Source organism: Aethalodelphis obliquidens, unplaced genomic scaffold, assembly GCF_003676395.1.
Source record: "Aethalodelphis obliquidens isolate GAN/ISIS:26980383/991018 unplaced genomic scaffold, ASM367639v1 scaffold69, whole genome shotgun sequence".
In the NCBI taxonomy this organism is placed as follows: Eukaryota; Metazoa; Chordata; class Mammalia; order Artiodactyla; family Delphinidae; genus Aethalodelphis; species Aethalodelphis obliquidens.
The window spans coordinates 5339756-5355929 of NW_020838013.1; the positions used below are offsets into that span (position 1 = coordinate 5339756).

The 16174-nt window shown below is 42.3% G+C and overlaps 1 protein-coding gene across 28 annotated transcripts in view; it reads left to right on the forward strand.

Moving 5' to 3' along the window:
- Positions 1-16174, forward strand: part of PPP6R3 (protein phosphatase 6 regulatory subunit 3) — a 126881-nt gene that overhangs the window by 71891 nt on the left and 38816 nt on the right. For 27 of the 28 annotated variants that reach the window (XM_027090846.1, XM_027090854.1, XM_027090858.1 and 24 more), the window contains 5 exons: positions 7431-7560; positions 9507-9659; positions 11694-11843; positions 12966-13030; positions 15378-15493. In XM_027090846.1, the coding sequence (XP_026946647.1) occupies positions 7431-7560; positions 9507-9659; positions 11694-11843; positions 12966-13030; positions 15378-15493 (614 nt within the window). The remainder of the gene's footprint in view (positions 1-7430; positions 7561-9506; positions 9660-11693; positions 11844-12965; positions 13031-15377; positions 15494-16174) is intronic. The other variant, XM_027090840.1, reaches the window with a different exon arrangement.

Below are 16174 nucleotides of genomic sequence, written 5' to 3' on the forward strand. Positions count from 1 at the left end.
GTCATATTATTCTTTTTTTTCTTTTTTCTTTTTTTTTTTTTTTTTTTTTTTGCTGTACGCGGGCCTCTCACTGTTGTGGTGTCTCCCATTGCGGAGCACAGGCTCCGGACGCGCAGGCTCAGCGGCCATGGCTCACGGGCCCAGCCGCTCCGTGGCATGTGGGATCTTCCTGGACCGGGGCACGAACCCGCGTCCCCTGCATCGGCAGGCCGACTCTAAACCGCTGCGCCACCAGGGAAGCCCTGTCATATTATTCTTTACAGTTTATACCCAAAGCTAATTTACTTATTAATTGTCAGCGTTTTCCTAATTGTTCTCTGGAGAATGAGAATTTGAAGAGGTATGTATGTGTTTGCATTCTGGGAACATGTGGTTTAGAGATTAGAATTTGTATTTTCTTACCCACTATTGGATCCATCCAGTAAAGCAGAGGGCATGAAGAGGAGGAGAGACACGGTCTGCTGTCAGCATATGAAAATTTAGCCATCCAGCGTTTCTGGATTTAGTTTGTGATGTCATTTTGGTTTCCAGCAAAATAGTAAACACAGCCTTACCAATCCCTGCTTCCCAAAGTCTTCATCTCTATTTCTGGTTCTTTAATCTCTGGTTAGTGATAATGGAAGGGCAGTGTGGCAGCACTGCTTCAGCTCTGTTGTCATTTGGAGTTGTATCTGCAGTTTTGACTTTGCCTATGTCTTCCCTGGTAAATCATATTTTAAATAGCGTAACCAGTAACTTAAGGTATTAATCAGGTGATACAGAACTGTTATCTTGCTACTCATGCTGCAAGGCAGTTGCATCATCTCTCAAAATGGTTTAAAAGCACATGAGCTGGTGCTGCGAGATTTATATTGACAACTCTGTCTTGAGAATGGAGACGATACAGTAATAAATGACAGGAAGGAATTTCTGATCAGAAGGAACTTATCCTCAGACCACAAAGGTTTATCAAATACTAAGCACGATTAACTTTAAAGAGGGGCAGGTGGAGGGGTGGTGGACAACTGAGATCTTAGCCTTATCCTTATGTGATTTCTGAATCCCTAGGATAAAGGATAAATCTTAAAAATATTTGGACAAGAAAAAAGTGGGTTAACTACAAAGCAAATCACGTTGCCAGACATGTCATTTGTAAAGCTAACTAAACACTGCAAAGCAGGGCGGGATTGTGACCCTGAAGCACTTTTGTTGCTGTGTGAGGGCAGGAGGCATTTTCAAGCGTATGGACCTCAGTGTCCCATCCGTGTCCTGTACCTGGGCCAGATTACTCGAAGATGGACTTTACTGAAGCCAAGCAGAAAAATAAGGTAGAATAAAGAATTTAAGATAAGGAAATATGTTGGTGAAAGTAATGATAAATGAAACAGATAGGAATGTGACAATTCATATGACTATGAAAGTTATGTTAAGAATGAATAATTGAATAAGTCAAATGTTGAAAAAAAAACCCCAATAAATTCCAGATTATTTTAGTAAAACTCAAGAAGTAATGAGAGGGCTTCCCTGGTGGCGCAGTGGTTGAGAGTCTGCCTGCCAGTGCAGGGGACACGGGTTTGTGCCCCAGTCCGGGAAAGAAAGGAGAGAAAGGGTAAGTTAGTGCACAATATAATTCTTATCTTCTACTGAGGAACTGAGGTACTTTGATACACAGTTTCATTTTTCATCTTAAAAAAATGATAGTTCCAATGTCTTTTTTATAAACGTAGAATAATAGTAGGTTATGTAACGCCCAAAGCGCCTCAGGTGCAGGGAGAGCAAGGACACCCTGAGAACTACAGACTCAGGACTTTGCACATACCTGCGAGCCCTGCTCAGGAAGTACTGGAGGCCGGGTAAGAGCCCTGAGAAGGCCTCCCTTGCAGAGTAGGGCTGCGGAGTGCAGCAGCAGGGTCCTTCTCCATTCCCGCCCCTGCTGAATAAAACCCTGAAGCCACTGGCGAAAGGGCAGCAAACCCTGTAACCCTAAAGACTCGATGAGGAGGAAGGGACCAGGAAAATGTCTCTGCCCCACGGGACAAGCAGGGACACTTTTCAGGGCCCAGGCTATTAGAGAGCCCCTACCACTGAGGTAAGGGCAGGATCACCGAGAGGGCCCCACCCCTGAGGTCCATGAGCACTTCCGCTGCCTAAGACTGAGGCTGAACCAGAACAACAGAGCGGTCCTCCCCACCAGGCCACCACACATCGAGTGACGAGAGCAGCGTGCTGGCGGAGGGAAGGCTGCAGTGTGGAAGGAGGCCATCAGCACAGGAGCAGGCTTGAAGGGAAGAACCTCAGCCAGGGGCAGAGCAGAAGTTGAGAAAACCTTGGCAATCCATCCCTAACTATAACTACAAAGTGACTTGAGACACATTTAAAGTCTTCAGTGTGCCGAGAGAAGTCAGTCATAGGAACAACAAAACCCAAACCTAACTCAGCTGCTGACTATAAATTGATCCAGAAACCCCACACTAAAGACCTAGAAAAAAAGGGGTGTATCCATTGCAAATACTAGTTATATCAGTCTCTGTTGTCTTACACAGCATGTCCACGTCACAGCTAAAAAATTGCAAGACAAAGAAGCAAGATAAAAAGAACCCAAACAAACTGAACTCTCAAGAGAAAAAGCAGTCAGGAGAACTAGATTCAAAAATGTTGGAACAATCTGGTAGGGAATTTAAGATAACTATGATTAATGTGTTAAAGGCTTGTGGGAAAAGTGAGCAATATGTGAACAGATGGAGAATTTTAACAGATATGGAAGATCATACACAAATGCTAGAAATGAAAACTACAACAGAAATTGAAGAATGCCTTTGGGCTCATTTGTAAACTTTGACATAGTTGAGGAAAGGATCAGTGTAGGACACTAGAAGTTACCAATACTGAAATATGAAGAGTTAAACCAGGAAGACAGTTGCTTTGTGAGGCCTAGAAGTCATGAAGCATCACCAGGAACAAGTAACCGTGTGCCCAGATCTCAGTTTCTCATACCATCCTCCAGTAAAGGAACCAGGGCTTCATGGAGAAGTGGCTGGTTCTGCAAGTGGGCTAAGAAGTACACAAGATGAATGTGGAGCATCCTGTGGTGCAGACAGTAAGGACGCGCTCCGAGAGAAAACCCACAGCACCGGGTGTGTGAGAGGGGCACGGGGCAACTAAAAGAGCTCCCAGTGGCCAGAGCTGGCAACACTTGCACAATAAAATAAGGCAGTATGGTTTTATAACACAAAGTATAAAATACCCATGGGTTCATACTGATATAAATAAGTGACTGAATAAGTAAAAGAGGGTGAAGAGACAAACCTCCCCTGTGGGAGAATTCCAAATAGTTCATAATCCCTTCTCAAGGAGGAAGAAAAAGACTGTCCGTTCTTGACGTGTAGACTGCACCTCATGACTTCCTTCTAAAAAGTGCAGTATGAAGAGAGAATAAAATGAGAACTTGACAGTTACTCTGTCAAGTTTGACAGAGAAATCTGACCAGCACTTCCTCAGCCATATAATCAAAGTCAGCAGCCAGCACTGTTGTGTTGATAGTGTGTAATGAAAATGTCATTTGACTTGTGTGTTCTTCCTCTCAAAGACCCATGATCATGAGAAAAATGTCAAGACCAGACCCCAGATGAGGGACATTTGCAAAGTACCTGACCAGGAAAGTCTGAGTAACTATCACAGCCAAGAGGAGGCTAAGGACACTTGAAAGCTAAATATAGTGTGGTGTCCTCGGTGGATTCTGGGTCAGAGAAACAACTGTAGGCAAAAACCAAGGAAATCTGAATAAAGTATGGATTTTACGTGTGAGTACTGGTTCATTAATTTTGACAAATGAAAGATAATAACGGGAAACTGGGTATGGGTCACATGGGAACTCTGTACTATTTTTGCAATTTTTTTGTAAATCTAAAACAGAAGTTCTAACAGAAATGGACATAACGTTTAGACAGAAATCGGTAAGAAGCACAGTACTAGCAATTCAGTGGACCTAATTGACGACACCAAGTGCTGGCAGGACTGCAGGGCAGCAGGAAATCTCATTTGTTGCCGGTGGAAATGCAAAATGGTGCAGCCACTTTGGAAGACAGTCTGGTAGTTTCTTAGAAAACTAAACATACTTTTACCATACAGTCCAGCAGTTGTGCTCCTTCATATTTACCCAGAGGAGTTGAAGACTTAGGTTCACACAAAAACCTGCACACAGTTGTTCAGCAGCTTTATCCACACTTGGCAAAGCTTGGAAGCAGCCAGGAGGTCCTCAGTAGGTGAGTGGATAAATAAACCGTAGTTCATCCAGACGGTGGAATATTATTCAGCACTAAAAAGAATGTGCCCTCATGCCATGAAAAGACATGGAGGGACCTTAAATGCAAATGAAAAAGAAAGAAGTGAGGGCGTCCCTGGGGGCGCAGTGGCTGAGAGTCCGCCTGCCGATGCAGGGGACGTGGGTTCGTGCCCCGGTCCAGGAGGATCCCACATGCCGAGGAGCGGCTGGGCCCGTGAGCCATGGCCGCTGAGCCTGCGCGTCCGGAGCCTGTGCTCCGCGGCGGGAGAGGCCACAACAGTGAGAGGCCCGTGTACCGCAAAAAAAAAAAAAAAAAAGAAAGAAAGAAAGAAGTGAAAGAAGCCAGTCTGAAAAGGCTACATACATTCTGGAAAATGTCATATTTTACTGTGGAGACAGTAAAAAGATCACGGTTGCCAGGGGTTGGCAAGGGGAGTGAAATGAATAGGTGGAGCACAGGGGACCGTTAGGGCAGTGAAAATGCTCTGTATAATATCATAGTGACCAATACATGTCATTATTTGTCCAAACCCATTAGAGTGAACCATAATGTAAGCTGGGTTCTGGGTGGTGATGATGTGTCAGTGTAGGTTCATGGATTGTAATAAACATACTCTGGTAGAGGATGTTGATAATGGGGAGGCTGTGCGTTTGTGGGGGCAGAGGGTATATGGGAGTCTCTGTACCTTCCCCTCCATTTTGCTGTGAACTTAAAACTTCACAAAAATAGCTTTAATAAATATCAACCAGTATAACTGATACCAACAGACTAAAGAAGTCAAACCATGTGATCATTTCATTACATTCTTGTATGATAAAACCTCTCTGCAAATTAGGAATAGAAGGGAACTTGGAAACTGAAAAACAAAAAGAAAACCCATAGCTACCATCATTCTTAATGGGCAAAGACTGAAATCATAGCCCCTAAAATCAAGGACCATGGCAAGAATATTTCCCGTCACCAGTTCTATTCAGCCTCATGCTACAGGCCCTAGCGGTGCAGTGAGGCAGGAAAGAAAGAAAAGGCATCCAGATTGGGGACTAGGATGTGGACATACGTTTTGTGGGGGGACCATTCAGCCCACTGAACAGCTGAACCAAACAAACAGAGCCAGTGCTGGTGACAGTGAAGCCTCACACTCTCCGACTGGGATGTTAAGTCATGCTGCCATCTCCTAAAAACACCTGGCAGTTTTTTAACAAACAGACCTTTATTGCAGTATATTATCCAGCACTCTTAGATATTTACCCAAGAAAAGTGAAAATTGTGTCACACAGAAACTTGTAAGTGAATATTTGTGCCCTTTATTCATAATCATCCCAAACAGTAAATAAGCAAAGTTTCCTTAACTGGTGAGTGGTTGAGGGAGCTGCGTGGATGCAGATACCGTGCATCTGGACTGTAGATCTCTGTTCAGAGAGGAAAGGAACAGACTCCCGATGCCCCAAACAGCCATCACTTCTTGTGCCTTTCCAAGTCTGTGTTCCAGATTTCATGTATCTCTTCGGAATATCAGCACAGGTTTTGTTTTGGATTTGGCAGATTTTTACATATATTTGAAAGGATTAAAATGTGAGAAACACCATGGATATTGATTGTAGTACCTGAGTCAAGGCAGGTACATAAATTGATGCTCACTAAGTATTTATTAGATGAACAAATAAAATGTATATGAATGATTAAGGAATTTTAGTATATGTTTTTGTATGGGTTTTTTTTTTTTTCCACATAAGTGGGGAAAAGCGGATCATTCTATAAATGTGGCTTAGAAGTGACTCGCCACTTGGGGAAAAAAATATCATGTCTATACCTGTTTTGCATAAAAATAAATTCCAGATGAGTTAAATGAAAAACACCAGAGGAAAAGTATGCAAATACTCATAGGATTATGGCATTGTAAAGAACTTTTAAGTATGGCTTCCTGGACAGAGACTATAGTGAAGAATGCTATATTTGGCCACATAAATTATTAAAACCCCTACACATTAAAAAGCACTATAATCAAAGCAAAAGGCCTTTATTCTGCCTACTCCCCCTTTCTAGGAATTGAGTTTCTGAAGGCTGTTCCGTGTAGCTCTTAGAAATCACTTGCCCGTGTGAAATATTTTCAAGTAACAGCCCTAATAACCACTCTCTAGGTGTTAGCTGTGTCCGGCAGCGCCCTCAGTCCTTTGTCCTTATTAGCGTGGTCCCCACAGCAGTCCTGGGGTAACAGCCCTAATAACCGCTCTCTAGGTGTTAGCTGTGTCCGGCAGCGCCCTCAGTCCTTTGTCCTCATTAGCGTGGTCCCCACAGCAGTCCTGGGGTAACAGCCCTAATAACCACTCTCTAGGTGTTAGCTGTGTCCGGCAGCGCCCTCAGTCCTTTGTCTACATTAGCGTGGTCCCCACAGCAGTCCTGGGAGGGACATTCTTCAGTGGTTCCCGTTTTCCATATTAGAACGAATTACTGGTGAGTGAAGGTCCAGGGTTCAGGCTCAGGCAGTCGTGCTCCAGCAGCTACATTGTTAAGCGCTAGTTTGCACTGACACACCACTCTCAGGTTTATCTTTTAATCTGAATTGTACACCCACATTTTTAGACCCCTCCCTCCTTATGTCCCCAAACTTTGAGAACCCCTGTGCTTTCTAAAACTGATTGGGATTTGGGAGTCTCATTCCACTCGTAATTGTTTTTCTAAAAGGAGTGGTTTATAATGAGTATAGATGAAGCTTTATGCAGAAGAGTAAGTTAAGACTTTTAAATAGGAAGCAGTGTTGATTAGTCAAAAGAAACTGTATAGAACTAATACAGGCTTGTTTATTATTAACAGTCTTCCAGTGGCAGGCAGTGTGATGTGTCCTGTAATTCAGGGATCTCCTGCTGCTTTCCAGATTTTCTGGTTAGAGACCTGATATTAGTACAATAGGTATAAGGAGTTAAAAGGTTTAGGAGAGAATGGGAAGAAATGGATATAATTTCTCACCCGACACTGTACATCTTTGGATTTCAGACCATGTTGGCTGATCCCTATCAAGGTTTTATTACACCCTCTTCCTATCCTTCCAGAAATTTTGATATAATCACTATATATTCTATAGCTATTATGTATATCCCTATACGCTGATACGGAGCACCTTGAGTGATTTGTTCTGAAGTAATAAATAAAATTAACTTGCTTTGTTTCAAGATTTGAAGGCCATATAGAGATCTGCCCACCAGGCATGAGTCATTCAGCTTGTTCGGTCAACAAGAGCGTTCTAGAAGCCATCCGAGGAAGACTTGGATCTTTTCATGAACTCCTGCTTGAGCCACCCAAGGTAAGGCAGCTCTCTGAAGCCCGTTGACCAGCCAGTAGCTAGATTTCAGCTGTTGTTAGAAAGTAGATGAACCTTGTGAGTTAAAGGACTGGCTGTGACTCGCATGTGCAAAGCATATTAGAAGGTACACGGGCAGTTGTTTTCATTGCTCTTGAGCTAGTTTTTAATTGGCTTTTATCGATATATAGCATCTAAATTGATGAATAGAATAGAATTAAAATTAAGTAAGTTACTCATCTGCTTAGGAAACTCAGCTTTTTGTTCTTCCTCTATATTCTGCATACTTACGTGCCAGTACAGTCGTTTTCCTCTCACAGCGTGTTATTGTCACATCTTTGAGGTAAAAGCTAACCTTTTAGGAACTAACCTTTGAAACTGAGCTGTCTTATTCAGAGTTGGAGCAGTGTAACCGCCTGATGAACAGGTATCTCATTTAAGAAGTAGTTGGCTGAATGTGACTTGGAGTGTTAGTTTTTCTGTCGGGAGCATCCGTGTGCTAATCTAGAAATGACTGTTAATCAGGCAGCCACTGAAAGCACAGACAGCAGACGGCGAAGACCTCCAAAAGAGGGGTGTCCAGGGTCCATAGTGGTGTCCTTCCGTGACACCCCACCCCCTCGGGTTGGCGCAGATCGAGCTTTAGGGGACAAGGCTCTTCCTTTTGGCATCTCTAGGGTGGAAGGCAGTTCCATGAGAGTTCTACCGCCTGCACTAGTTCTTACACTTTGGTTTTTCCTTCTGCCCTGCATCATTGCATCCAGCATCCCAGGCTCTGGAAAGTGTGTCTCTGTGACGTCTACGGTGCGAGTTACTGGGAAATTAGTAGACTAGTGTCTCCTTTCTAAAGTAGATGTTTTCTGTTTACTTAACCATCTTGTGGAGGGGGAGCTGGTGTTTAACTGTGGCGTCCTTTGTGCCAGACCTGGGAAGAAGAGGAGGGAGAGTAAGGAGAGGAGAAGGATTTGCTCAGGAGAAGAGAAGTGGAAGTTGGAGGGGAAGGAGGTCCTGTGAGAGGAGAGGGTGTGGCCAGGTTCCCCTGACCTGTGTCTCAGGTGCCACAGTCTTCTTTCTAGGTGGACAAGAAAGGCAGCGTCTAATATGGATTCTCACACTGGTACTCTTCTTGGGCCTAACTCGGAAGTAAGACAGTGTTTGGTTTGCCCTTCCTCTTGTTCACGGCTAGGAGTGAGTTCAGCTTGTGGCTGCTTTTTACTACATGATGTGGTGAGTGAGTAGGTCCGTGTTTATTAGAGCTGTGCCACAGGGAGTGAAACTGGGGGCCGTCCAGTTCCACTGGGCCTGGAGGAGCGCAGGCAGGGGGGCAGGGATCCCCTGTGGACGAGGACATGGAGAAGGGCATCCTCGCTTCGTTGTCACAGGTCATCATCCTTTCCTGCCAAACTTCTGAAGTTCCGGAATGTTCTGTGTCTGTCTTTTGTGATTTCAGAGAATAGAAACTCCCTTTTATGGACAAGAACAGGTTTGAGGTTGATCCTGTTTCAAGGTTGTGATCCAGAGGCAACTTCTGAGTTTGCACTTTTATCACAGATTTGGCAGAGATTGAGAACTGTGATCTAAAACCACTTGTAACTTTTCTTCGTTTCTTAGGTTTCTGGTCAGAATTGGAATATTGCACTTTTTTTTTCGTGGACTTCAGTAGCTTTCTGCTTCATTCCTGTGGTGTTTGCAATGTTGAAGGCAAGGGGGTACTTGACTTCTTATAAAATTTGTAGTCCAGGGAAATTACTTAATTGTTTTCCCTCATGTTCATTTCATCATATCTTAAAGATATCATCAGTAGGAGTTTTGGATTTTCCTTCAGGTGTAGAATTCAGGCCAAGTTGTTTGCAGGCTTAGTTTACCTAGCGTTGTATCTTAGTACATACTCCTACACCCTTTATTTGTTTACTGAACTGAATTTAATTGGAAAGCTTTTTCTTCCTCAGAAAAGTGTGATGAAGACTACGTGGGGCGTGCTGGACCCTCCCGTGGGGAACACCCGGTTGAATGTGATTAGGTTGATATCCAGCCTCCTCCAAACAAATACCAGCAGTATCAACGGGGACCTTATGGAGCTGAATAGCATTGGGGTCATATTGGTACGATATCCCCTGAAAGATGTCTTAATTTGCCCTTGATACTTTATGGATACATAACTGAAGGTAGAACCTCATAAATTTACAGTATGTGTCAATGACTTTCCTTGGTCCGAGTGTAAACAGTCTTTTATATAGTTTTCCCTTTGAGGTTATCATCAATTTTGAATGCTTTCAATTTTTCAGTAGTAATTTATTGTTGCCGTGCGTAAAGAACTGTATTAGAGAATTTGGAAGATGATTAAGACAGATGTTTCCCTTGAGAAGCTCAGTCTCGTATGGAGGATAGAGTGAGTGTAATCACCCTCTTCAGGGGATTGTATTAGCAATAAACGACTGGGGCTTACAGCATTATTTTCTCTTCATAATTAGCCAAGGGACAAGCTTTGATCTTCTTTCCACTGAGATAGTATACGAGGTCTCTGACACTGTCTTGATTTGAGTCTAAAAGACTGTTTCAATTTAGTGTGAGACTATCTTTTGATTTAGTCTGCTTCAGTGGAAGCAGAAGGGAATGTAAGGGAAAAAGAAGAGCCCAGGAATTACCTGGACTTCCCTGACCCCTGAGTTCCCCAGCTCCAAGGCCTGTGTTTGGGATCCATGGGCCTGGCCCCGGGGCCTCTGCTTGCTCTGTCCTGCCTCTGCACAGCACAGATGGGTTCCCAGGACCCACACTGTACACCCGCTGGCCACACTGTACACTGGGAGGAACTTGGCGTGTGTTTCAAAGGAGAGTCTGGGTGTTTGCTCTTTACATGAAAGGTATTGAATGTACACTTCATATACATTTCTCATGTGATCCTAGGTATAAAACTTCATATACATTTCTCATGTGATCCTGGGCATGATTTTTCAGATCATGCCCAGATAGGGGATACATTCCATGGCTAGTAAGTGGTGGAGCAGGATTTGAATTCACATCCAGTTTCAAACCCATGCATGCTCTATCAACCATTCCCTTTGTTCTTCCTAGTGTCACTGAGATAGATACTTCAGTTGTTTTTCAGCTTTGTGTTGAATGACATAGCAGTAGAAGGCGTAGAGAGCAGGAACATTTGGAGAAAGATGAGACGCTACAGGATTGCAGTTTCCTTGCCAGCATAACCCTTGCCCTCTGGGGACATAGTTTTTGCCCTACCCTCTGACAGGGTTATAACTTCCTAATCCTGTCTCTGGGCGTCTCACTGAAGTCATCAATCACTAGTCTTTCATCTTCCTAGTAGTAAGTTTACAGCCATTGTTAATTCATTCTGTTGTTAATCTTAGAGCTTCTTTTGAGTGATTAATATGATAAAACTCCTAAGTGGATCATTAATCATTATCTTTTCATTTTGAGATTAGATAACCAAGACTCAGCGATATCCTGAATACATACTTGATGCATTTGTGCTTTTTGGAATTGTCTTTTTTTGTGTGTGTGCTACTGTTACCTTTTCAGGTAATCTGGAAAACCTTGCACCTCCAGGAGTTCCGCACGTCACCACCTCTCATACCTTTCTTATTTTGCTCTATCCACTGATAGTTCTATGAGTTTTGAATGCCCGAGTGGTTATTTTTTTTAAGGTGTGAGCACCTCAAAATTGGAGACCGTGTTTTTGTCTGTCTCCCAGGTTGCACCTAGCACTGTGTGCTGCTCAGAAGTCATCAGTAAGCATTTGTTGAGGCAAAATGAAATTCTCATAAATTTCTTTGGAAATTTACTGAACTCTTAATATCTGTATCAGTCACGTTGAAAACAAAAAGACACTCTCTTTCTGTCTGAGAAATTTATTATTGTCTTTATGTGTTTATTGTTGGTCTCTGTTAGTTTCCATGCAAATTCTGACATGTTAAATGAGCAAATACCATGCTATTTAGTCTATGAAGGCATTTTAAACTGCATTTAAAATAAAATGTGTTCCTTTTAATTTGTCCTATTGTACTAGGAACACATCATTTTCACTTTATTAATTCATTATTTGGTGAATGTGTTGCGGTAGTGGCTTAAACATGGAGGAGACTGAATAAAAGAAAGCATTATTTTTCTTTTTTTTGTAGGACATGTTCTTCAAATACACATGGAATAACTTTTTACACACACAAGTGGAAATCTGTATTGCACTGATTCTTGCAAGTCCTTTTGAAAACACAGAAAATAGCACAATTACTGATCAAGACTCCACTGGTGACAATTTGTTATTGAAACATGTAAGCTTACTTGGTGTCTTTTTTTCTGCCACTCCTGGTTATAGCATTTTTCTGCTTAAGGTGTGAAGTGAATTGAGGTTTAAGGGTGGGAGGTTAGATTTCAGAGTCTGAATATTTAACTTGTAATGGTACTTTTAACCAGTGATTCTGTAAATCATATCCCGGACAATTAACCATTACATGAACTTTAAAAAAAAAAAAAAGGCTAAGTGGCTTGCTTATTTGGGAAAATTAATAAATTTGAAGGTTTAGAAATCTTTTGGAGATTAAAAGAACAATGCAAATTTAAATACTGCAGAAAACATTTGAACCAATTATTTGGCTTGCCAGAGTTTTAATTTCTTGTGCTGAATATATGTCTGAAAGTTGGGAGAAGTGAGTTCTTATGCAGTGTCGAGGAAGCCTCTTCTGGGGGTCTGTTTTCTTTTGTTAAATATGAGGTGATTTTACTAAGTCAGTCTTCAGGTTTCTTCTTGCTCTGAAGTTCTGTGATTGTGTGACATTCTCTAGCTCATACTGGGTTACGCCCAAACCTTGAAGATGGGAAAGGCTAACCTGGAGTAACCAAGTAGATGGGGAAGACAAATGACATTTGAATAAGACTGGCTGTGCACATTCGATAATGCAGCCCACAGCACTGGTCATTGGCGTGCGGAAGTTTGGCAAGCCACACCTATTTTTAATACGAATGCAGTAATGTTAGCTCATAGAGAAGTAAGTGTTGCTCGCATTTAAAATGTACAAGTATTGCTGTGGATTGTGAGTTAAATTTTTGCCAAGGCATAATTTTCTTTATTCCATTTCAGAGTAAAACCTGTCTTTTGCTTTAGGTCAGCTGCTCACTGGTAGCAGTACTTGAAATATATTATTTCCTCGTAGGTTCACTGCTAAAGGCATAGATCCTGTCTTGAATCCCTGTAGTGTTCTGGGGCCCTTGAGTAAATTTATTTTCACGGTGCATCTGATTTAGCCAGTAATTCACAGCTGTATTAGGCTTGCTGGGTTATATGTATAAAGTGATAGGTATCACTTTTCTGTTTAACTAGAGTTCTGTTTCACTTTAAAAATTTGACACTTTGACATTTATGTCAATGTTAAACTGGAACGTTCCTTTTTATTCAGCTCTTTCAAAAATGTCAATTGATAGAACGAATACTTGACGCCTGGGAAATGAACGAGAAGAAACAGTAAGTAAATTGTTTTCTGATAGGAGTTCAGTTTGATTTTTAATTTGAAGAAAATGTACTCCCTTGCCCTAGACAGGGAACAATGAATATAATAATTACATGGTACAGGCCACTTTACAGTTACAAATGGTTCTCTTGGGACTTCCAGATTATTTAATTGTAACAGATATTTTTCTAGTAATTTACTTTTAGATCCCCCTGTCTTTCTACCTGTCTTGAAAGAACAGGGGTTGGGAGTACTCCCCACCTTTGTTGCTGCCTTTGCAACTTCTTGGTCCTTTCTGAATGGCTGTTTTTCTGAGAATAATGGGGAGTTGAAGGGAAAGAATTACAAAGTAAAGTCCTCCTTAATTAGCACCTTTGTCCTTGTTACCCGGGTTCTCATGGAAGAAAAGAGTCACTTTGTGCTTGGAGCTAGAGGGAGGGTAAAATTGCTTAGTATTTCCTTTTTTAGAAAATTTCCGTTAGCTGATTGGCAAGATTACTTGAAGTATTAGTTGCTGCGTGTGAGTAGCTTTGTTACACAGAGTTTTTTTCCCTAGTGGTTTTGTCTGAAACAGGCATTCCTCTCTAATGCCCTGGGAGCTTTTATGCCATCCCATAGATTCTGAAGCAGGTGGGTATGTTTGGGAAACACTCTCAAGGTATACTTCTTGTGTTTGTTTTTAAGTCAGGTTTATTGAAGTATACATTTTTGGGTATACATTTCTAGGAATTCTGACAAATGCATTCAGTCATGTAACCATCACAGACAAGACACAGAACGTTTCCATCACCCCATAAAGTTGTCACATGCCCCTTTATAGTCTAACCTTTCTCAGGATCTCCCTGCTCTGTGTCTCTGTTCAGATGTCTCTTGCAGTGCCCAGGAGAGCTAGGTAACTCACGGGAGCTGCCTGCTTTGTTTTCTGGGGGTTGGTTTTTAAAAATTGCTTACTAAACACCGATAGGGCTTTGCTTTGACTCTGGGTGGTGAAAGGTGGCGTGTAGGTTGAGGGTGGCAGGGGTTCAGTCTTGGTGGACCTCAGATACTTTCCTCCAAATGGAGCTCCTTTGGGGTGCTGTCTGTGGCCAGAGTGGCGTCTCTGGTTATGTGTCTGCCCCATCTTAGCCTTCCTTGACCCCCTTCCTCTCTGCTTCCTCGTCTCGCCAGTGCTGAGGTGTCCTGTGTGCTCTACTTCCCGCAAGCTCCATCCTCTGAAGGCCTGGCTAATAATATTCCTCCCCTCTTGGGGAGTCCTGAAAGAGCTTTTTAAGGTTTCCTTGAACAGGAAGGCTAAAGAAAATTTGGAGCCTTGGGCCAAAAAACTTGGAGATGGGTGTTTGTTTTCCCTTGTGAGGGTTTGAGGGAATACCAGAGTTTCTGACTAAGAATTTGCCCAGAAGGAACACTCCGGTCGTGGGATCTTACTGTGAAACTGAAAGAGGCTCATAGCAGTTCAGCTAAGGTCAACCTTATGCCTTCAGACCCTTAGGTATTCCCAGGCCCTCTACTAAGCTTATTAGCAGATATTTCATTTTCCAGGCAAGCCTACAAGCACAGTATGGTTTTTCTTAGTGACTCCTGAAAGATTCTCCCTTGAAGCAAAGAGCTCTTCGGTTTGTTTCCTCCTGTCTGCAATCAAAAGTCTTTTGTTTCATAGAATTTAAAGACTTGACACTTTGTAAATATTCGGGCGGAGAAATCACTGTGATGTGAAAAGTTTGTCTAAATGTAAAGATGGGTCATAGTTGTGAAGATTGGACTCTTAAGTGGGGAAGGGGTGAGGAGTAATGTGAATGTCTGTGTCCAAGTGGGAAGTGGGCCAGATACAAGTTGACTACCTCTCATCTTGGCCAAGTCCTCAAATCAGCTAATATTTTAACTTGAGAAATGCCATTGGTAGATAACTATCTCGATGATTGATTGATACAATTAAAATTTGATATCTTAGCAAAATGAACCAGCAGAATTCTCACCTCATTTCCCTACAGTCTGTTTAAAGTCTGAAAAATAGTTTCACAGAAAGATAGGAAGGAAAGTTACAGAATCATTAGGCATCAGTGAATGTTTGGGGTTTTGTTTTTAAAGATACTGTGTTACTGAGGATGGTTGGTTTGAGTCTTTGAACAGAGTTTGTCCTGTTGACTGAGGCTACAATGTAGTCTTTTGAGTAGACAGTTGCTGCCACACTCCCACCCCCTACCCCTACCCCAACCTGGTTATATTACGTACCCTCTTCTTCCGCCTGTTCTTGTCTTTAGTGCCTCAGTTTTTAGAATGATTGCTTAAATCCACTGTACTTACCAAGCTGTTCATCACTCCATCCTCTCAGGAGTCTGAATATTTGTCCTTTACCCCTGGTAGAGCCGAAGGAGGAAGACGGCATGGCTACATGGGACACCTGACAAGGATAGCCAACTGCATCGTGCACAGCACTGATAAGGGCCCCAACAGCGCCTTAGTACAGCAGCTCATCAAAGGTAATGGGTTTATGGAATTTTCATTACATTTTTATTGGATTGGAGAAAGGATTTAGGGGTAAAATGGAAATATTCATAGCCTTTTAAATAGCTGTCTGAAGAGTTTCCTTATATTATCTCGAGATTTGAATGAGGCTCTTGAGAAGGTGTTTGAACAATATAGATTTTTGCTGTATCTCTGTTCTTAGTTCTGCAGTCCTTTTATTAAGTATTGGCAGGCTCAGCGGGTAACTAGTTACCCACTTTCATTCTCTAAGGGTATTGCTCACTAAACCGTTCCTTTGAGCTTGAAGTACTCGTAGGCTGACAGTTGAGCCACTTGAGCTACAATTACTCTTGCTTTTTATTTTCTTCTGAAGTCCCCTACATAGCCTATGGATTGAGTTCCTTTAATGGGCATATTAAAGCATTTAACAGCATTTTTTCCATCTCTCTATTACTAAAATGAACAATATTAGCCAATATCCTAAAGGACTCTTTCTGCACTAGCATTTGAATTTAATCAGCCCAAGGTTACTTGGAAGAAACCGTATTGATGCCTTTTACACTGGCACCAAGGCCTTGAGTCCATCTCCTCCCAAATGAGAGCATCAAGAACTCTGTGTGCTCCAGGTTTGGTACCAGTGGGATTACTAGTCCTGTGACTTACTCTGAAGGCAAAACATCTTCAACCTCTGTGGT